The sequence below is a fragment of the Heterodontus francisci genome, chromosome 12 (assembly GCF_036365525.1).
Source record: "Heterodontus francisci isolate sHetFra1 chromosome 12, sHetFra1.hap1, whole genome shotgun sequence".
Lineage (NCBI taxonomy): Eukaryota > Metazoa > Chordata > Chondrichthyes > Heterodontiformes > Heterodontidae > Heterodontus > Heterodontus francisci.
This window is the reverse complement of record NC_090382.1, coordinates 104,413,078-104,435,754: the sequence shown is the minus strand read 5'-3', so window position 1 is coordinate 104,435,754 and position 22,677 is coordinate 104,413,078. Positions and strand designations below refer to the sequence as shown.

The 22,677-nt window shown below is 49.0% G+C and overlaps 2 protein-coding genes across 2 annotated transcripts in view; both read left to right on the top strand.

Moving 5' to 3' along the window:
- LOC137376033 (tyrosine-protein kinase ITK/TSK-like) overlaps positions 1-16,766 on the top strand; it is a 62,570-nt gene extending 45,804 nt beyond the window's left edge. The window contains exons 14-17 of the mRNA XM_068043994.1: positions 162-226; positions 609-727; positions 5,394-5,551; positions 15,416-16,766. Coding sequence (XP_067900095.1) covers positions 162-226; positions 609-727; positions 5,394-5,551; positions 15,416-15,490 — 417 coding nt within the window. The 3' untranslated portion in view covers positions 15,491-16,766. The remainder of the gene's footprint in view (positions 1-161; positions 227-608; positions 728-5,393; positions 5,552-15,415) is intronic.
- LOC137375721 (uncharacterized) lies at positions 15,962-18,650 on the top strand. The gene is made up of 3 exons (XM_068043106.1): positions 15,962-15,983; positions 16,206-16,862; positions 16,923-18,650. Exons 1-3 carry the CDS (start codon positions 15,962-15,964, stop codon positions 17,672-17,674), a joined length of 1,431 nt encoding a protein of 476 aa, XP_067899207.1. The 3' UTR covers positions 17,675-18,650.
- Positions 18,651-22,677: the final 4,027 nt, after the last annotated feature.

Below are 22,677 nucleotides of genomic sequence, written 5' to 3'. Positions count from 1 at the left end.
ATTTCTATCCTTTGTCTGGGAATCACTCCCTCTGGGATGTGGTTCTCAGCAGTGTTGGGAAACTGGAGCTTTGAAGCTATATTTCATTGCCCCTGATACTGTACATTGTCCACTGCTGCTCACATTGTATTGTAACATCTCACTTTGTGATTTTTTTGCAGGCAGCGAGAAACTGTTTAATAGGAGACTCACTCTTAGTTAAAGTGTCTGATTTTGGAATGACAAGGTAATGATTTATCCTCTGTGGGCAAATATGCCTCTATAGCTCTTGATTGCTAATTGTATTTATCAGCCAATATTCTCTCTCCATTTATTTCTGAGTTTTAAGTGTATTAGTGTAAGGGAGATTGGGAATTTCCTGTACGGAGCACATCTGACCATGTATATCGTGAAACTGCAGGCGTGTTGTCCACAGATTTCCATCCATGACCCACGGGTTCTTGATAAATGCTCCCGGAAGGTGAGGCTCAGTGTTGGGAGCCTGTGTCTTATTGGTGTCTGATTTTTATTTCATGCCCTGACACTCCATGGTGCTGTCCCCTCCTTGTCTGATGGTGACTGATGCCCTTTTCTATCTCTCTCTCTCTCTTTCCTCTCTGTGGCTGAAGGTTTGTCCTTGACGACCAGTACACCAGCTCCTCAGGCTCAAAGTTCCCAGTCAAGTGGTCGGCTCCCGAAGTCTTCCGATACTCCAAGTTCAGCAGCAAGTCCGACGTTTGGTCCTTTGGTGAGAAACTGTTTAATATGAGAATGTGCCTCGAGATAATTGGCAAAAAGAACCAAAGGCGACATGAGGAGAATATTGTGCAGAGAGTTGTTATAATCTGGAATACACTGTCTGAAAGGGCAGTGGATGCAGATTCAATAGGAACTTTCTAAAGGGGATTCTAAAGGGAAAAACATTTGCAGGACTATGAGAAAGGGAAGGGAAGGGGAGTGGGACTAGCTGGATAGCTCTTCCAAAGAGCCAGCACAGGCATAATGGGCTGAATAGCCTCCTTGTGTTGTATCATTCTAGGAGTGTTGCATAAATCATGTGGAAGGCACCTAAGGGATCAAACCAGTTTGTTCACAATGAAAGAGAAAGTGCAAGGGAGGGAGACAAGATCCATGTCTTCAAAAACACAGGGAGGTGTCACAACACAGATGGGAAGAGTTTGACCTCTATCACCGTACGGGAAAGCTGTAGAAATGCAGAGGAGAGCAGCACAAGACTAATTCATGAACTTATAGCATTTTATGAGGGAAGATTAAGTATCCTTGGACCTTAACACTCTGAAGAAGAAGAGAATAGACTCGATCTAGACTTTGTGCGGTGGTGTAAAATGGGTGGTACTTCATCAACATTCTATTTTACATCTCACCCCATTTTAATTTCCATTGACTACAAGCCCTATCCCTTTGAAAGTTCAATGAAGCCAAGGGAGAGAGAGAGAGAGAGACTATCTCCTATTTTACACAACTACCCAAAATCAAGATTGACCCCAGTGAGGAAAGATCTGTAAGGTTTTTAATGCAATGGAAAATCTGAATACAGGAAAATTTTGCTGCCACAGGTTTCAAGGGTGAGGGGATTATAACATTTTATAGTTAAGGGTGTCAAAGGAAATTCAAACATCATATTTCTGTGCTCTTCCAATTCTGGCCTCTTGTACATCTGTTGATTTCCATTGCTCCACCATTGGTGGCCATGCCTTCAGCTGCCACGGTCCTTCACTGTCGCTGGGTCAAGATCCTGGAACTCCCTTCCTAACAGCACTGTGGGTATACCTACCCCACATGGACTGCAGCGGTTCAAGAAGGCAGCTCACCACCACCTTCTCAAGGACAATTTGGGATGGGCAATAAATGCTGGCCTAGCCAGCGACACCCACATCCCCCGAACAAATTTAAAAAAAGCACCCTCCCCAAATCTCTCCACCTCTGAACTTCTCTTTCCACCTACAAGATTCTGCTTAAAGCTTATCACTTTGACCAAGCTTTTGGTCACCAGTCCTAATATCCTGTTATGTGACTCGATGTCAAACTTTGTTTGATAATGCTCCTAGGGACGTTTTACTACATTAAAGGTTCTATCTAAATGCAAGTTGTTGTTGTTAGATCACATTAGCTGTGGGGCATGGTTAGGGTGTTTTATGATTGCTCCTGTGAAACTATATAAATGGAAGCTGTTTTTTAGTAAGAATCACAGAATGGTTCCAGCACAGAAGGAGGCCATTCAGCCCATCATGCCCGTGCTGGCTCTCTGCAACAGCAACTCAGCTAGTTCCACTCCCTTTTCTTTGCCCTATACCCCTGCACATTTTTTCTCTTCAGGTGCTTGTCCAATTCTTTTTTGAAAGCCACAATTGAATCTGTCTCCACCACACTCTCAAGCAGTCCATTCCAGATCCTAACCAGTCGCTATGTAAAAAAGTTTTTTCTCATGTTGTCGTTGGTTCTTTTGCCAATCACCTTATATGGGAATCCTCTGGTCCTTGACTCTTCTGCCAATGGGAACAGTTTCTCTCTGTCTACTCTGTCCAGACCCCTCATGACTTTTAACACCTCTATCAAACCACCTCTTGACCTTCCCTTCTCTAAGGAGAATAGACCCAATTTCTCCAATCTATCCACATAACTGAAGTCCCTCATATCTGGAACCATTCTCGTAAATCTTTTCTGCACCCTCTCTAAAGCCTTCATATCTTTCATAAAGTGTGGTCAACCAGAATTGAACACAATACTCCAATTGAGGTTCCAATAAAGGTTCATCATAACTTCCTTGTTTTTGTACTCTGTGCCTCTATTTATAAAGTCCAGGATCCCATCTGCCTTTTTAACCATTTTCTCAAACTACCCTGCCACCTTCAACGATTTGTGCACATATACCCCCAGTTCCCTCTGTTCCAGCACCCCCTTAAGAATTGAACCCTTTATTTTATATTGCCCCTCCTCATTCTTCCTACAAAAATGTATCTTTTCACATTTCTCTGCATTAAATCTCATCTGCTACGTCAGCCCATTCCACCAGCCCTTTCATGTATTCTTGAAGTGTATCACTAACCTCCTCACAGTTCAGAATATTTCCAAGCTTTGTGGCATCTGCAAATTTTGAAATTGTGCCCTGCACATCCATGTCTAGGTTAATAATATATATCAAGAAAAACAGTGGGCCTAGTACTGACCCATGGGGAACCGCACTGTACTCCCTCCTCCAGACTGAAAAACAGCCATTCACCACTACTCTCTGTTTCCTATCACTCAGCCAACTTCATATCCATGTTGTCACTGTCCCTTTTATTCCATGGATTTTAACTTTGCTGGCAAGCCTGCTTATGTGGTACTTTATCAATCACATTTTGGAAGTCCATGTACACATCAACCTCATTGCCCTCATCAACCCTTTCTGTTCCCTTCCCAAAAAACCCAATCAAATTAGTTAAGCACTGCACTGGCTTTCCTTAATTAATCCACACATCCAAATTACTGTTAATTGTGTCGTGGATTATTGTTTCTAAAAGTTTTCCCACCAGTGAGGTTAAACTGACTGGCCTGTAGTTGTTAGGTTTATCCTTACACCCTTTTTTGAACAAGGGGATAACATTTGCAATTCTGCAGTTCTCTGGCACCACCTCTGCATCTAAGGAGGATTGGAAGATTATGGCTAGTGCCTCCTCAATTTCCACCCTTACGTCCCTCAGTATTCTAGGATGTATCTCATCTGGTCCTGGTGACTTATCAACTTTAAGTACAGCCAGCCTTTCTAGTACCTCCTCTTTATCAATTTTTAGCCCATTCAGAGTTTCAACTATCTCCTCTTTCACCATGACATGGCAGCATCTTCTTCCTTGGTAAAGACAGATGCAAAGTATTCATTTAGTACCTCAGCCATGCCCTCCGCCTCCATGAGTAGATTTCATTTTTGGTCTCTAACCCTCCTCCATCTACCCTTTTCCTATTTATATGCCTATGGGAGATTTTTGGATTCCTTTTTATCTTCCTTGCCAGTCTCTTCTCATACTCTCTCTTTGCAAGAGAGACTGTGGCATTCCTGTAGATTCTCTTTGCTCGCTGTGTGTATCCATGGGGAATGTGATTTTCCAGAATTCCTCTGGTCCCTATTTCCAGTGAAGGTGGAATTTTCGAGCATGTTTACGACATCACTGAAAATATTGTCCGAGGATATCTCAAGATGTTCATACACATTAAGAGGAAGCTTTCCATCTTTTCCCATACACACAGGGAAACACAATATAAACACTGGACTATTTCTGGTTGTGTTCACAAAGGAGAATATACCGGGAAATAAGGGAATCTTGCATTAGCATGTGGGAGTATCTGCTTTCTATATTTATAAACTGGATCAAACCTTGATTTCTTTTGGAATAGTAGAATCAGCGTTGAAGAGCTATACCATACTGGGTTCCTCAATCGAGTAAGCATCACAACTTGCATTTGTATGGTGCCTTTAACATTGTAAAACCTACAGGAGCATAAATCTCATAAAGTATAACACTGAGCCACTCAAAGAGATATTAGCGAGAGTGCAGAAAATATTCACGAGAATGGTTTCAGGGCTGAGGAACTTCATTTAAGAAGCTAGATTGGAGAAGTTGGGACTGTTTTCCTTGGAGAAGAGAAGACTGAGAGGAGATTTGATAGAGGTATTCAAAATCATGAGGGGTCTGGACAGAGTGGATGGAGAAAAACTGTTCCCACTAATGAAAGGATTGAGAACGAGAGGGCACAGATATAAAGTATTTGGCAAAAGAAGCAATGGCGGCATGAGGAAAAACTTCTTCACGCAGCGAGTGGCTGGGAACTGGAATGCGCCGCCTGAGAGTGCGGTGGAGGCAGATTCAATTGAGGCATTCAAAAGGGAATGAGACTGTTATATGAAAAGGAAGAATGTGCAGGGTTATGGGGAGAAGGCGGAGGAAATGGCACAAAGTGAATTGCTCATTCAGAGAGCCAGTGCAGACATGATGGGCTGAATGGCCTCCTTCTGTGCTGTAACAATTCTGTGATTCTGTGATAGGACAGGTGACCAAAAGCTTAGTCAGAGAGGTAGGCTTTAAAGAACATCTTGAAGGAGGAAAGAGAACAGTCAAGAGGCAGAGAGGTTTAAGGGAGGGAGCTCCAGAGCTTAGGGCCCAGGCAGCTGAAGGCATGCCCTCCAGTGGTGGAGCAATTAAAATCGGGGATGTGCGAGAGGCCAGAATTGGAGGAGCGCAGAGATCTCGAAGGGTTGTAGGGCTGGAAGAGGTTACAGAGATAAGGAAACCAGTAATCAGCTATCAGCAATGAAGACAGGCATGTAATAAACAGTATCAGCAATGAATAAGAACAGTAAATATCAGCGAGGAACAATGCTGGGGAGTCAGTGCTCATGTTCTTGGTTTTTCTTGCAGGAGTGCTGATGTGGGAGGTGTTCTCTGAGGGAAAGATGCCATACGAAAATCATTTGAACTCAGAAGTAGTTGAAGAACTCACAGCTGGATTTCGCCTTCATAAACCAAAACAGGCGTCTCCTTTAATTTACAAAATCATGAGCTCCTGCTGGCTGGAGGTTTGTGTCGCCATCGAAAAATCCACCTGTAAATAGTCCTCAGATTCACTGTACAGCAGGTGACAGAATGTGGCCAGTACTGCATCCCGGGTTCTGTGCCAGAGCCTTAGCTTCTCACCATGCATATTAATAGCCTGGATGAACGAATGAGACGGTTGCACATGATGCCAAGTTAGGAGTAGCAGTAAGTGATGTAGATGTGAGCAGGAAGTTGCAAAGGAAATTAGATTAAGTGAATGAGCAAGACTGTGGCAGATGGAGTTCAATGTGAGGAAGGGTGAGGTCACCCTCATTGGACCCAAGAAAGATAGATCAGGGTGTTTTCTAAATGGCGAGAGACCAGGAGCTGTGGATGAGTAAAGAGATTAAAGGGTCCCTGTATACAACTCACGAAAAGCTAGTGCATGGGTGCAAAAGGTAATCAAAAAGGCTAATGGGATGTTGACTGAATCGCAAAGAGGCTGGAGAACAACAACAACGACAACTACTTGCATTTGTGTAGCACCTTTAATGGAGCAAAATATCCCTAGGTACTTCACAGGAATGTTGTCAAACAAAATTTGACACCGAGCCACCAAAGATGATGTTAGGAGAGGTGAGAAAAAGCTTAGTCAAAGAGGTAGGTTTTAAAGGAGCAAATAGAGGTGGGAGGTGTAGGAAGGGAATTCCAGAGTTTGGGACACAGGCAACTGAGGCAAGAGATGCTGAAGAAGCCAGAACTGGAGGAGTGCACCTATCTTGGTGGGGGCGGGAGTGGGAGGAGCAGGGTAGTGAGGATTGTAGGGTTGGAGGAGATTAGAGCTAGAGAGTGACAAGGCCATGGAGAGATTTGAACACAAAGATGAGAATTTTAAAGCAAAGATTTGCTTAACTGGGAAGCAACGTAGATCAGAGAGTGCAGGGGTGAGGAGTGAATGAGACTTGGAGCAACTAAGGACTTGAGCAGCAGAGGTTTGGATGGTCTCAAGTTTATGGTGGGTAGAATGTAACAGTCCAGCCAGAAGGGTTTTGGAATGGTCAAGTCTAGAGTTAACAAAGGCATGGTAAAGGTTTCAGCAACAGGTGAGGTGAGGCCGGGGCGGAATCGAGTGATCGAGGTGGAAATAGGCGATCTTAGTGATGGCGCGGATTCGTAGTCAGAAGCTCATCTCGAGGTCAGATATGTCATTGAGGTCGTGAACTCTCTGGTTCAGCTTCAGATTGTTGCCAAAGAAAGGGATGGAATTGGTGGCTAGGGAATGGAGTTTGTGATGGAGACTGCAGACAATGGCTTCAGTCTTCCCAATATAAAGCTAGGGAAAGTTCTGCTCATCTAGTAACGGATGTCACACAAGCAGTCTGATAATTAAGAATCAGAGGGGCTGTCGAGAGAAGTGGTGGTGAGGTAGAGCTGTGTATCATCAGCACACATGTGGAAACTGATACTGTTTTTGGATGAAGTCGCCAAGGAGCAGCATGTAGATGGGAAATAGGAGGGGGCCAAGGATAGATCCTTGGGGGGCACCAGAGACAATGGTGTGGGAGTGACAAGAGAAGCCATTGCAAGTGATTCTCTGGCTACAATTAGATAGATAAGAATACAACCAGGCAAGTGCAGTCCCACCCAACTGGATGACAGTGGAGAGGCTTTGAAGGAGGATGGTGTGATCAACCATGTCAATGGCTGCAGACAGGTCAAGAAGAAGGAGGAGAGATAGTTTACCTTTGTCACAGTCACATAGGATGTCATTTCTGACTTTGATAAGAGCTGTTTTAGTACTCTGGCGGGGGCAGAATCCCGGTAGGAGGGATTCAAACATGGAGTTCTGGGAAAGATGGGCATGAATTTGCGAGGCGGAAACACATTCAAGGACTTTGGAGAGGAAAGGCAGGTTGGAGATGGGATGGTAGTTTGCAAGGATGTAGCAGTCATGAGTTTTTTTTTTAAAGAGACGGGTGATGAGGGAAGATTTGAAGGGGACTAGAACAGTGAGGAGGTGATCTAATCAAGGTGTTTAAAATGATAGATGAATTTGATAGTTTCTTTCTATCTAGACCATTCCCTTTGGCAAAGGAAGCCAGAACGAAGGGGGTTACAATCTTAAAATTAGTCAGGCTATTTGGGGGTGAAATCAAGAAGCATTTCTTCACACAAAGAGTGGAAAACACATCGTGGGTGCTAGTGTCCTGGCATTTACACACTCTGAGACCTTCTCCCATTACTGATAGAGTTGATGTGTGGTAGGCTTCCTGTCCTCCTGTCAATCGACTACACCAGGGTGTCCACGGCAACACCGTGCCGTTTACTGTTCGTTTCAGCCATAACTCTGCTTCCAAAGTATTCCCTGGCACTACCTCAGCTCATCTACACCTTTGCTACCTCTAGACCTGACTATTCCAATACACTCCTGGCCATACTCTCACCTTCTACCCTCTGTAAATTTGAGGTCATCCAAAACTCTGTTGCCCACATTTTTACCCACACCAAGTCCGTTCACCCATCACCCCTCTGCTTGCTGATCTATACTATCTCCTGAATACGCAACAGTGCATCCTTGTTTTCAAATCCCTCCATGGCTGTGCCCCTTCCTACCCTCCTCCAGCCCTAAAACTCTCTGAGATCTCTGCAATTCTCCAATTCTGGCCTCTTAAGCATCCACCACTGGTGGCTGTGCCTTCAGCTGCCTGACCCTAAGCTCTGGAATTCCCTCCCTAAACCTCTCTACCTCTCTTTCGACCTTTAAGACCCTCCTTAAAAACCTACCTCTTTGATCAAGCTTTTCGTCATCTGCCCGAACATTTCTTTATGTGGCTCAGTGTCAAATCTTGTTTGATAACATCCCTGTGAAGTTAATAGTGCTATATAAATACAAGTTGTTGTTGTGTCTGCAGCCAGAGTGCACTTCCCCTTTCAGAGGTGCTAGCTGCCTTTAAGTGGCCTCAGACACATTGCCTCTGCTCCAAGCTCCCACAGGCTGTAGCCAGTCAGTAGTGCTGGCTGCAAGTCTGCATGATTATACCAGAAATGTTGGGGAACACAGGGTTTAGTGAGAGGGAGGAACTGAAGGAAATCAGTATTAGTTAGAGAAATGGTGTTGGGGAAATTGATGGGATTGAAGGCCGATAAATCCCCAGGACCTGATGGTCTGCATCCCAGAGTACTTAAGGAAGTGGCCCTAGAAATAGTGGATGCATTGGTGGTCATCTTCCAAGATTCTATAGACTCTGGAACAGTTCCTACAGATTGGAGGGTAGCTAATGTAATCCCACTATTTAAAAAGGGAGGTAGAGAGAAAACAGGGAATTATAGACCAGTCAGCCTGATGACGGTAGTGGGGAAAATTCTAGAGTCCATTCTCAAAGATTTTATAGCAGAGCACTTAGCGAACAGTGGTAGAATCGGGCAGAGTCAGCATGGATTTACAAAAGGGAAATCATGCTGGATAAATCTACTAGACTTCATTGAGGATGTAACTAGCAGAGTTGATGAGGGGGAGCCAGTAGCTGTTGTTTATTTGGACTTTCAGAAGGCTTTCGACAAAGTCCCACATAAGAGATTAGTGTGTAAAATTAAAGCGCATGGGATTGGGGGTAGTGTATTGCGATGGATAGAAAATTGGTTGGCAGACAGGAAACAAAGAGTAGGAATAAACAGATCTTTTTCTGAACGGCAGGCAGTGACTAGTGGGGTACCGCAGGGATCAGTGTTAGGACCCCAGCTATTCACAATATATATTAATGATTTAGATGAGAGAACTAAATGTAATATCTCCAAATTTGCAGATGACACAAAACTGGATGGGAGGGTGAGTTGTGAGGAGGATGCAGCGAGGCTTCAGGGTGATTTGGACAAGTTGAGTGAGTGGGCAAATGCATGGCAGATGCAGTATAATGTGGATAAATGTGAGGTTATCCACTTTGGTAGCAGAAACAGGAAGGCTGATTATTATCTGAATGGCTATAAACTGAGAGAGGGGAATATGCAATGAGACCTGGGTGTTCTCGTACACCAGTCGCTGAAGGTAAGCATGCAGGTGCAACATGTGGTAAAAAAGGCAAATGGTATGTTGGCCTTCATAGCGAGAGGATTCGAGTACAGGAGCAGGGATGACTTGCTGCAATTATACAGGGCCTTGGTGAGGTCACACCTGGAATATTGTGTGCAGTTTTGGTCTCCTTATCTGAGGAAGGATGTTCTTGCTACAGAGGGAGTGCAGTGAAGGTTTACCAGACTGATTCCTGGGGTGGCGGACTGAGGAGAGATTGAGTTGGTTAGGATTATATTCGTTGGAGTTCAGGGGAGTGAGGGGAGATCTCATGGAAACCTATAAAATTCTAAATGGACTTGACAGGGTAGATGCAGGAAGGATATTCCCGATGGTGGGGGAGTCCAGAACCAGGGGTCAGAGTCTAAGGATACGGGGTAAACCTTTCAGGACTGAGATGAGGAGAAATTACTTCACCCAGAAAGTGGTGAACCTGTGGAATATGCTACCACAGACAGCAGTTGAGACCAAAACATTGTATGTTTTCAAGAAGGAGATAGATTTAGCTTTTGGGACAAAAGGGATCAAAAGATATGGGGGGAAAGCGGGAACAGGTTACTGAGTTGGATGATCAGCCATGATCATAATGAATGGCGTAGCAGGCTCGAAGGGCCGAATGGCCTACTCCTGCTGCTATTTTCTATGTTTCTATTAGCATGATTAGGCCGCAGGAATATCGTGTGCAGCCTGAGCCAATACAAACAGGAGCGTACTAGCGGACTCTGCCTCCTGCAGACATGATCTAGGGCACGATTGGGTTTCTGAGCCAGTGAGCCTCGATGCAAAGTGGGTGTTGGGTGAGGACAGGATTGTTCTCTGCTGTAATGCTTCCTGTGGTTAAATATTCCACTGACACACTCTGGGTTTGCACAGGACGAACAGCCGCTTTGTTGGGGCAATGGAAGGTCCCCAAGGAACTAAACCCCAGCAGGCAGTTAGAGCTTTCCCGAGATGAGAGGAAACATTGAAACAAGTCAGTCGTTGAATTGGGATCATTTGGAAGCCTAGTCTGCAGTGAAACTCCCTATTAGTCCATTTAAAATCTGCACCTGTAGATTAAGTTCAACTAGAATTAAAGTTTTGCAGCAAGAATTCAAATTCTTATCAATTCAGAGAAAAAAATTTCCTTTGGTATAACACCTGCTTTACTAACTCTGGTGAAGCTGAATCTCCTCCAATTCAGCAAAGCTCTGTCACTGGAAGGGGGGTGGGTGTGGTGGGGGGGGGGGAATGCTGTGACCTGTACTATCCACACTGCCATCACTGGGGGGCGCTGTGACTCCACTATCCACACTGCCATCACTGGGTGGCGCTGTGACCCACTATCCACACTTCCATCACTGGGTGGCGCTGTGAGCCACTATCCACACTACCATCACTGGGGGGCACTGTGACCCACTATCCACACTGCCATCACTGGGTGGCGCTGTGACCCACTATCCACACTGCCATCACTGGGGGGCGCTGTGACCCACAGTATCCACACTGCCATCACTGGGGGGCTGTGACCCACACTATCCACACTGCCATCACTGGGGGGCGCTGTGACCTACTCTATCCACACTGCCATCACTGGGGGGCGCTATGACTCACACTATCCACACTGCCATCACTGGGTGGCGCTGTGACTCACACTGTCCACACTGCCATCACTGGGTGGCGCTGTGACCCACTATCCACACTGCCATCACTGGGTGGCACTGTGACCCACTCTTCACACTGCCATCACTCCGTGGCACTGTGACCCACTATCCACACTGCCATCACTGGGGGGGTGGTGCAGTGACCCACACTATCCACACTGCCATCACTGGGGGGCACTGTAACTCACACTATCCACACTGCCATCACTGGGTGGCGCTGTGACCCACTATCCACACTGCCATCACTGGGGGGCGCTGTGACCCACACTATCCACACTGCCATCACTGGGGGGCTGTGACCCACACTATCCACACTGCCATCACTGGGGGGCGCTGTGACCCACACTATCCACACTGCCATCACTGGGGGGCTGTGACCCACACTATCCACACCGCCATCACTGGGGGGCGCTGTGACTCACACTATCCACACTGCCATCACTGGGTGGCGCTGTGACCCACTATCCACACTGCCATCACTGGGGGGGGGGGCGTTGTGACCCATTCTATCCACACTGCCATCACTGGGGGGCGCTGTGACCCACACTATCCACACTGCCATCACTGGGGGGCTGTGACCCACACTATCCACACTGCCATCACTGGGGGCCGCTGTGACTCACACTATCCACCCGGCCATCACTGGGTGGCGCTGTGACCCACTATCCACACTGCCATCACTGGGTGGCACTGTGACCCACTATTCACACTGCCATCACTCGGTGGCGCTGTGACCCACTATCCACACTGCCATCACTGGGGGGCGCTGTGACCCACTATCCACACTGCCATCACTGGGTGGTGCAGTGACCCACTAGCCACACTGCCATCACTGGGTGGCGCTGTGACCCACGATCCACACTGCCATCACTGCGGGGGCGCTGTGACTCACACTATCCACACTGCCATCACTGGGTGGCGCTGTGACCCACTATCCACACTTCCATCACTGGGTGGCGCTGTGACCCACTATCCACACTGCCATCACTGGGTGGCGCTGTGACCCATTATCCACACTGCCATCACTGGGGGGCGCTGTGACTCACACTATCCACACTGCCATCACTGTGGGGCTGTGACCCACACTATCCACACTGCCATCACTGGGGGACGCTGTGACCTACACTATACTCACTGCCATCACTGGGGGGCTGTGACCCACACTATCCACACTGCAATCACTGGGGGGCGCTGTGACTCACACTATCCACACTGCCATCACTGGGTGGCGCTGTGACCCACTATCCACACTTCCATCACTGGGTGGCGCTGTGACCCACTATCCACACTGCCATCACTGGGGGGCGCTGTGACCCACTATCCACACTGCCATCACTGGGTGGCGCTGTGACCCACTATCCACACTGCCATCACTGGGGGGGCGCTGTGACCCACACTATCCACACTGCCATCACTGGGGGGCGCTGTGACCCACTATCCACACTTCCATCACTGGGTGGCGCTGTGACCCACTATCCACACTGCCATCACTGGGGGGCGCTGTGACACACTATCCACACTGCCATCACTGGGTGGCGCTGTGACCCACTATCCACACTGCCATCACTGGGGGGCGCTGTGACCCACACTATCCACACTGCCATCACTGGGGGGCTGTGACCTACACTATCCTCACTGCCATCACTGGGGGCCGCTGTGACCTACACTATCCACACTGCCATCACTGGGGGGCTGTGACCCACACTATCCACACTGCCATCACTGGGGGGCGCTGTGACCCACTATCCACACTGCCATCACTGGGGGGCGCTGTGACCTACACTATCCTCACTGCCATCACTGGGGGCCGCTGTGACCTACACTATCCACACTGCCATCACTGGGGGGCTGTGACCCACACTATCCACACTGCCATCACTGGGGGGCGCTGTGACCCACTATCCACACTGGCATCACTGGGTGGCGCTGTGACCCACTATCCACACTGCCATCACTGGGGGGCGCTGTGGCCCACTATCCACACTGCCATCACTGGGGGGTGGAGGGGGGCGGCGCTGTGACCCACTCTATCCACACTGCCATCACTGGGGGGCGCTGTGACCCACTCTATTCACATTGCCATCACTGGGGGGCCGCTGTGACTCACACTATCCACACTGCCATCACTGGGGGGGCGCTGTGACCCACTATCCACACTGCCATCACTGGGTGGCGCTGTGACCCACGATCCACACTGCCATCACTGCGGGGGCGCTGTGACTCACACTATCCACACTGCCATCACTGGGTGGCGCTGTGACCCACTATCCACACTTCCATCACTGGGTGGCGCTGTGACCCACTATCCACACTGCCATCACTGGGGGGCGCTGTGACACACTATCCACACTGCCATCACTGGGTGGCGCTGTGACCCATTATCCACACTGCCATCACTGGGGGGCGCTGTGACTCACACTATCCACACTGCCATCACTGTGGGGCTGTGACCCACACTATCCACACTGCCATCACTGGGGGACGCTGTGACCTACACTATACTCACTGCCATCACTGGGGGGCTGTGACCCACACTATCCACACTGCAATCACTGGGGGGCGCTGTGACTCACACTATCCACACTGCCATCACTGGGTGGCGCTGTGACCCACTATCCACACTTCCATCACTGGGTGGCGCTGTGACCCACTATCCACACTGCCATCACTGGGGGGCGCTGTGACCCACTATCCACACTGCCATCACTGGGTGGCGCTGTGACCCACTATCCACACTGCCATCACTGGGGGGGCGCTGTGACCCACACTATCCACACTGCCATCACTGGGGGGCGCTGTGACCCACTATCCACACTTCCATCACTGGGTGGCGCTGTGACCCACTATCCACACTGCCATCACTGGGGGGCGCTGTGACACACTATCCACACTGCCATCACTGGGTGGCGCTGTGACCCACTATCCACACTGCCATCACTGGGGGGCGCTGTGACCCACACTATCCACACTGCCATCACTGGGGGGCTGTGACCTACACTATCCTCACTGCCATCACTGGGGGCCGCTGTGACCTACACTATCCACACTGCCATCACTGGGGGGCTGTGACCCACACTATCCACACTGCCATCACTGGGGGGCGCTGTGACCCACTATCCACACTGCCATCACTGGGGGGCGCTGTGACCTACACTATCCTCACTGCCATCACTGGGGGCCGCTGTGACCTACACTATCCACACTGCCATCACTGGGGGGCTGTGACCCACACTATCCACACTGCCATCACTGGGGGGCGCTGTGACCCACTATCCACACTGCCATCACTGGGTGGCGCTGTGACCCACTATCCACACTGCCATCACTGGGGGGCGCTGTGGCCCACTATCCACACTGCCATCACTGGGGGGTGGAGGGGGGCGGCGCTGTGACCCACTCTATCCACACTGCCATCACTGGGGGGCGCTGTGACCCACTCTATTCACATTGCCATCACTGGGGGGCCGCTGTGACTCACACTATCCACACTGCCATCACTGGGGGGGCGCTGTGACCCACTATCCACACTGCCATCACTGGGTGGCGCTGTGACGCACTATCCACACTGCCATCACTGGGTGGCGCTGTGACCCACTATCCACACTGCCATCACTGGGGGGCGCTGTGACCCACTATCCACACTGCCATCACTGGGTGGTGCTGTGACCCACTATCCACACTGCCATCACTGGGGGGCGCTGTGACCCACACTATCCACACTGCCATCACTGGGGGGCTGTGACCCACTCTATCCACACTGCCATCACTGGGGGGCGCTGTGACCTACACTATCCTCACTGCCATCACTGGGGGCCGCTGTGACCTACACTATCCACACTGCCATCACTGGGGGGCTGTGATCCACACTGCCATCACTGGGGGGCGCTGTGACCCACTATCCACACTGCCATCACTGGGTGGCGCTGTGACCCACTATCCACACTGCCATCACTGGGGGGCGCTATGACCCACTATCCACACTGGCATCACTGGGTGGCGCTGTGACTCACAGAGTGGTACAGGTCCCAGCAACCCCCCCACCCCTCCAGCCGAGTGGTGACTCGTGTGGATCTGGTGACTGACCTAATCTAGATCAGTTATTACTTCATTTTCCTCTGGGCAATGATTGTTCAACATTCTTTGTTTTACTTGAATGTCAAAAAATAATGAAGTCCTTCCCTTTTTTCTCGCCCCAGAGACCTGAGGAGAGGCCTTCGTTTATCGAGCTACGGAATGAATTAAGCGAACTTTCTGAATCCGGAGAATTGTGAACGCAATGTTGGGACATTGGATCACTCAAACAGAACAATCCAATGAGGAACACGAGGACGCTTTGAATATGACGCATCGTTTATTAAATATTTATTTATTACTTATGGAAATCATATTTGATGCTTGCTGGAATACACTCCCACAACAGCAGAACTCTCTGGAGATCGTGGCCTTGGCTATTCAACCATAGGGGCATCACAGCTGAGCCCAGTCCTGTCATCACTGGGTATGTTGATGGAGCAGTCCTGACTATTACTCCATCCCTAGTTCTCCCCCACCAGAGCAGTGCTCAGGTCAGCTGTGCTATCGTGACTCCAGCCTTGGGTGAATCCAGTTACCGGCACCATTTAATATCAGGGCTTGAACATTCTGAGACTGAGACACAGAATATCTGGAAAAATGCCAACATCAAAAACTGACCCTGTGTGTACCTGAATTATTGTTCATCTCCCGGTATAATCTTGCTCTGCATGTCTGTGGCTTTGCAGTCAGGTGACTTTGCTCAGGGACCAAGATAGAAACATGGGGTCTCTCTCTCTCCATACACGGTGCTGGCAGGACATTCTTGCTTGGTCCAGCAGGTGGATCTGCGACAACCCATTCCCATCCCTGTAAATGTGCAGCCAATGGAAGCTTTGGTCAAAAGGAGGGCTTGAAGAGGTTTTAAGATCAGGAACAGGCAATTGGACATAACTGGCCTGTCCCTTTAACAAGACCAACTCCACCTATCCATTTTCCCTCCACTTTCCTCAACCCCACCTACCCACCTTCTCCCCATATCCCTCACCCCCACCTACCCACCTTCTCCCCATATCCCTCAACCACACCTACCCACCTTCTCCCCATATCCCTCACCCCCCCTTACCCATCTTCTCCCCATATCCCTCAACCCCACCTACCCACCTTCTCCCCATATCCTTCAACCACACCTACCCACCTTCTCCCCATATTCCTCAACTCCACTTACTCACCTTCTCCCCATATCCCTCAACCACACCTACCCACCTTCTCCCCATATCCCTCAACTCCACCTACCCACCTACTCCCCATATCCCTCACCCCCCCTTACCCATCTTGTCCCCATATCCCTCAACCCCACCTACTCCCCATATCCCTCAACCACACCTACCCACCTTCTCCCCATATCCCTCAACCCCACCGACCCATCTTCTCCCCATATCCCTCAAACCCACCTACCAACCTTCTCCCCATATCCCTCAACCCCACCTACTCACCTTCTCCCCATATCCCTCAACCACACCTACCCACCTTCTCCCCATATCCTTCAACCCCACCTACTCACCTTCTCCCCATATCCCTCAACCACACCTACCCACCTTCTCCCCATATCCCTCAACTCCACCTACCCACCTTCTCCCCATATCCCTCACCGCCCCTTACCCATCTTGTCCCCATATCCCTCAACCCCACCTACTCCCCATATCCCTCAACCACACCTACCCACCTTCTCCCCATATCCCTCAACCCCACCGACCCATCTTCTCCCCATATCCCTCAACCCCACCTACCAACCTTCTCCCCATATCCCTCAACCCCACCTACTCACCTTCTCCCCATATCCCTCAACCACACCTACCCACCTTCTCCCCATATCCCTCAACCCTACCGACCCATCTTCTCCCCATATCCCTCAACCCCACCTACCCACCTTCTCCCCATATCCCTCAACCCCACCTACTCACCTTCTTCCCATATCCCTCAACCACACCTACCCACCTTCTCCCCATATCCCTCAACCCCACCTACCCACCTTCTCCCCATATCCCTCACCCCCCCTTACCCATCTTCTCCCCATATCCCTCAACCCCACCTACCCAGCTTCTCCCCATATCCCTCAACCCCACCTACTCACCTTCTCCCCATATCCCTCAACCCCACCTACTCACCTTCTCCCCATATCCCTCAACCACACCTACCCACCTTCTCCCCATATCCCTCAACCCCACCTACCCACCTTCTCCCCATATCCCTCAACCCAACCTACTCACCTTCTCCCCATATCCCTCAACCCCACCTACTCACCTTCTCCCCATATCCCTCAACCCCACCTACCCATCTTCTCCCCATATCCCTCAACCCCACCTACTCACCTTTTCCCCATATCCCTCACCCCACCTTCTCACCAACAAAAATCTATTGATAGTCTTGGAAGCTCCAATTGACCCCCTCCCCTCGCCCCCTGCAAACCTCAATAGCTTTTTGGGGGAGAGAGAGTTCCAAATTTCCACTACCTTTTGTATGGAGAAGTGCTTCCTGACATCACCTCTGAATGGCCTGGCTCTAATTTTAAGGCTATGTCCTCTTGCTCTGAAGTCCCCCCACCCCTGCCAGAGGAAATAGTTTCTCTCTATCTACCCTTTCAAATCAAACCCCCTTATCAATTTAAATGCCATAATTAGATCACACGTCAATCTTCGAAATGCAAGGCAATACGATCCAAGTGAATTCAGGCAAACTGGAACAGCAGGGACAGGAAAAGGCCATTCAGCCCCTCTAGCCTGTTCCGCCTTCCAATGGTTCAAGGCTGATCTTTATCGCTACTCCACCCAGCTGCCCTTTCTCCCTATCCCTTGATACCCTTACTGTATAGAAATCTACCACCCTCAGTCCTGAATGTTCCTCAGCCTCCAAAACCTTTTGGGAGAGAGAGTTCCAGACTTCTGCTACCCTTTATGTGAAAACAAATCAGCCATTTCTGTGGATGTATAATTGGAGTTAAAGTTGCAAAATGTTAATTCTTTATGATTCAAATGAAATAAATGAATACACAGACAATGAATGAATTAATTTACAGCTGCCCAATATGGAAATGATCATACTTGGAAATATGAGGCAGTAATTCTTTTTGTAAAAGAGACAAATGAATGAAAAAAACAAATGCATTGAAATGAATTAACATACAAATGACAAGAACATTGAACAAAAATATCTGCCCTATATATTCTTTTCCCTTTTAATTAGTTGGAACTCGGGTCAGATTTTAATGGGTAATTGGGCTTCCAAACCCCTTTCAGAGTCTGATTGTGGATATTTATCTCAATGTAGTTTATTTTTTAATTTTTAAGAGTTTTATACATGACAATATTCTGTTCAATCAGATGGGAGGTCTGCTGTAACATCAAACCGGCTGTGTAAACAATACATGTGCACATTGGCTTACTTTCATAGCAGTCCCACTTCTGTCACTGTTCGAAGAAAGTTGACAAATAAATAAAAAAGTGGGTTTGTACAATTTTTACAGAGACACCAGTAAGTTATTTGAGGCGATGCACACACCCAGGGCATCCAAGGGTTTGACTGACGCTAGGAAGCTCTGGTGCTAATTCAAAGACTGAAACTCGCCTGACTTTGGAGTGACCTGGAACTCGGGATCCCTGAGTCCAGATTCACAAAACAGCTCGACTGAAACTGGATCACAGTCATGCTGCAAATTAGAGATTGGATACTGCCTCAGAATCCACATGATCCATCAAGGCAGAAAAGTAGGACACAGGACGAAATTAAAAAAAGAAGGAACTTGCATTACAACTTCAGGATGTCATGGCCATTGAAGTATTTCTGAAGTTTAGTCACTGTAGCAAAGTAGGAAATGTGGCAGCCAGTATACGCATAGCAAGCTCCCACAAACAGCAATGAGATAAATAACCAGATCACTTTTTATAGGCATTGCGTTAAGGTTAAGTGTTGACCACAACACGACAAAGAACTCCCCTACGCTTCTTCAAAATAGGGGTACAGTTCCACAGACACTGACTCTCACTGGGGTACAGGTTCCACAGACACTGACTCTCACTGGGGTATATATTCCACAGACACTGACTCTCACTGGGATACGGGTTCCACAGACACTGACTCTCACTGGGGTATATATTCCACAGACACTGACTCTCACTGGGATACGGGTTCCACAGACACTGACACTCACTGGGATAAGGGTTCCACAGACACTGACTCTCACTGGGGTACAGTTCCAAACACACTGACTGCCACTGGAGTATGGGTTCCACAGACACTAACTCTCACTGGGGTACATGTTCCACAGACACTGACTCTCACTGGGGTACAGGTTCCACAGACACTGACTCTCACTGGGGTATATATTCCACAGACACTGACACTCACTGGGATAAGGGTTCCACAGACACTGACTCTCACTGGGGTACAGTTCCAAACACACTGACTGCCACTGGAGTATGGGTTCCACAGACACTAACTCTCACTGGGGTACATGTTCCACAGACACTGACTCTCACTGGGGTATAGGTTCCACAGACACTGACTCTCACTGGGATACAGTTCCAAACACACTGACTGCCACTGGAGTATGGGTTACACAGACACTAACTCTCACTGGGGTACATGTTCCACAGACACTGACTCTCACTGGGCTACAGGTTCCACAGACACTGACTCTCACTGGAGTATGGGTTCCACAGACATTGACTCTCACTGGGGTACAGTTCCATAGACACTGACTCTCACTGGGGTATATGTTCCACAGACACTGACTCTCACTGGGGTACAGTTCCAAACACACTGACTGTCACTGGAGTATGGGTTCCACAGACACTGACTCTCACTGGGGTACAGTTCCAAACACACTGACTGACACTGGAGTATGGGTTCCACAGACATTGACTCTCACTGGGGTACAGTTCCATAGACACTGACTCTCACTGGGGTATATGTTCCACAGACACTGACTCTCACTGGGGTACAGTTCCAAACACACTGACTGTCACTGGAGTATGGGTTCCACAGACATTGACTCTCACTGGGGTACAGTTCCATAGACACTGACTCTCACTGGGCTACATGTTCCACAGACACTGACTCTCACTGGGGTACATATTCCACAGACACTGACTCTCTCACTGGGGTACATGTTCCACAGACACTGACTCTCACTGGGGTACATGTTCCACAGACACTGACTCTCTCACTGGGGTACAGTTACAAACACATTGACTGTCACTGGAGTATGGGTTCCACAGACATTGACTCTCACTGGGGTACAGTTCAATACACACTGACTCTCACTGGGCTACATGTTCCACAGACACTGACTCTCTCACTGGGGGACATGTTCCACAGACACTGACTCTCACTGGGGTACAGTTCCAAACACACTGACTGTCACTGGAGTATGGGTTCCGCAGACATTGACTCACACTGGGGTACAGTTCCATCGACACTGACTCTCACTGGGGTAGAGGTTCCACAGACACTGACTCTCACTGGGGTATATGTTCCACAGAAACTGACTCTCACTGGGGTACATGTTCCATAGACACTGACTCTCACTGGGGTACATATTCCACAGACACTGACACTCACTGGGGTACATGTTCCACAGACACTAACTCTCACTGGGGTACAGTTCCACAGACACTGACTCTCACTGGGCCACAGGTTCCACTAACACTGACTCTCACTGGGGTACAGTTCCAAACACACTGACTAGCACTGAAGTATGGGTTCCACAGACACTAACTCTCACTGGGCCACAGGTTCCACAGACACTGACTCTCACTGGGGTATATGTTCCACAGACACTGACTCTCACTGGGGTACAGTTCCAAACACACTGACTAGCACTGAAGTATGGGTTCCACAGACACTAACTCTCACTGGGGTACAGTTCCAAACACACTGACCAGCACTGAAGTATGGGTTCCACAGACACTAACTCTCACTGGGCCACAGGTTCCACAGACACTGACTCTCACTGGGGTATATGTTCCACAGACACTGACTCTCACTGGGGTACAGTTCCAAACACACTGACTGTCACTGGAGTATGGGTTCCACAGACACTGACTCTCACTGGGGTACAGGTTCCACAGACACTGACTCTCACTGGGGTATATATTCCACAGACACTGACTCTCACTGGGATACGGGTTCCACAGACACTGACACTCACTGGGATAAGGGTTCCACAGACACTGACTCTCACTGGGGTACAGTTCCAAACACACTGACTGCCACTGGAGTATGGGTTCCACAGACACTAACTCTCACTGGGGTACATGTTCCACAGACACTGACTCTCACTGGGGTATAGGTTCCACAGACACTGACTCTCACTGGGATACAGTTCCAAACACACTGACTGCCACTGGAGTATGGGTTCCACAGACACTAACTCTCACTGGGGTACATGTTCCACAGACACTGACTCTCACTGGGCTACAGGTTCCACAGACACTGACTCTCACTGGGGTATAGGTTCCACAGACACTAACTCTCACTGGGGTACATGTTCCACAGACACTGACTCTCACTGGGGTACAGTTCCAAACACACTGACTGTCACTGGAGTATGGGTTCCACAGACACTGACTCTCACTGGGGTACAGTTCCAAACACACTGACTGACACTGGAGTATGGGTTCCACAGACATTGACTCTCACTGGGGTACAGTTCCATAGACACTGACTCTCACTAGGGTATATGTTCCACAGACACTGACTCTCACTGGGGTACAGTTACAAACACACTGACTGTCACTGGAGTATGGGTTCCACAGACATTGACTCTCACTGGGGTACAGTTCCATAGACATTGACTCTCACTGGGCTACATGTTCCACAGACACTGACTCTCAGTGGGGTACATGTTCCACAGACACTGACTCTCACTGGGGTACATGTTCCACAGACACTGACTCTCTCACTGGGGTACAGTTACAAACACACTGACTGTCACTGGAGTATGGGTTCCACAGACATTGACTCTCACTGGGGTACAGTTCAATACACACTGACTCTCACTGGGCTACATGTTCCACAGACACTGACTCTCACTGGGGTACATGTTCCAAACACACTGACTGTCACTGGAGTATGGGTTCCACAGACACTGACTCTCACTGGGGTATATATTCCACAGACACTGACTCTCACTGGGATACGGGTTCCACAGACACTGACTCTCACTGGGGTATATATTCCACAGACACTGACTCTCACTGGGATACGGGTTCCACAGACACTGACACTCACTGGGATAAGGGTTCCACAGACACTGACTCTCACTGGGGTACAGTTCCAAACACACTGACTGCCACTGGAGTATGGGTTCCACAGACACTAACTCTCACTGGGGTACATGTTCCACAGACACTGACTCTCACTGGGGTACAGGTTCCACAGACACTGA

What these genes read in the sequence shown, in the direction of transcription:
- LOC137375721 (XM_068043106.1), top strand. Translation starts at nt 15,962, where the DNA reads ATGTCTGTGGCTTTGCAGTCAG. An exon ending in GTCTGTGGCTTTGCAGTCAG is followed by an intron (nt 15,984 to 16,205) that starts GTGACTTTGCTC and finishes CCCTTTAACAAG; the next exon opens with ACCAACTCCACCTATCCATT. An exon ending in CCTCAACTCCACCTACCCAC is followed by an intron (nt 16,863 to 16,922) that starts CTTCTCCCCATA and finishes CCTCAACCCCAC; the next exon opens with CTACTCCCCATATCCCTCAA.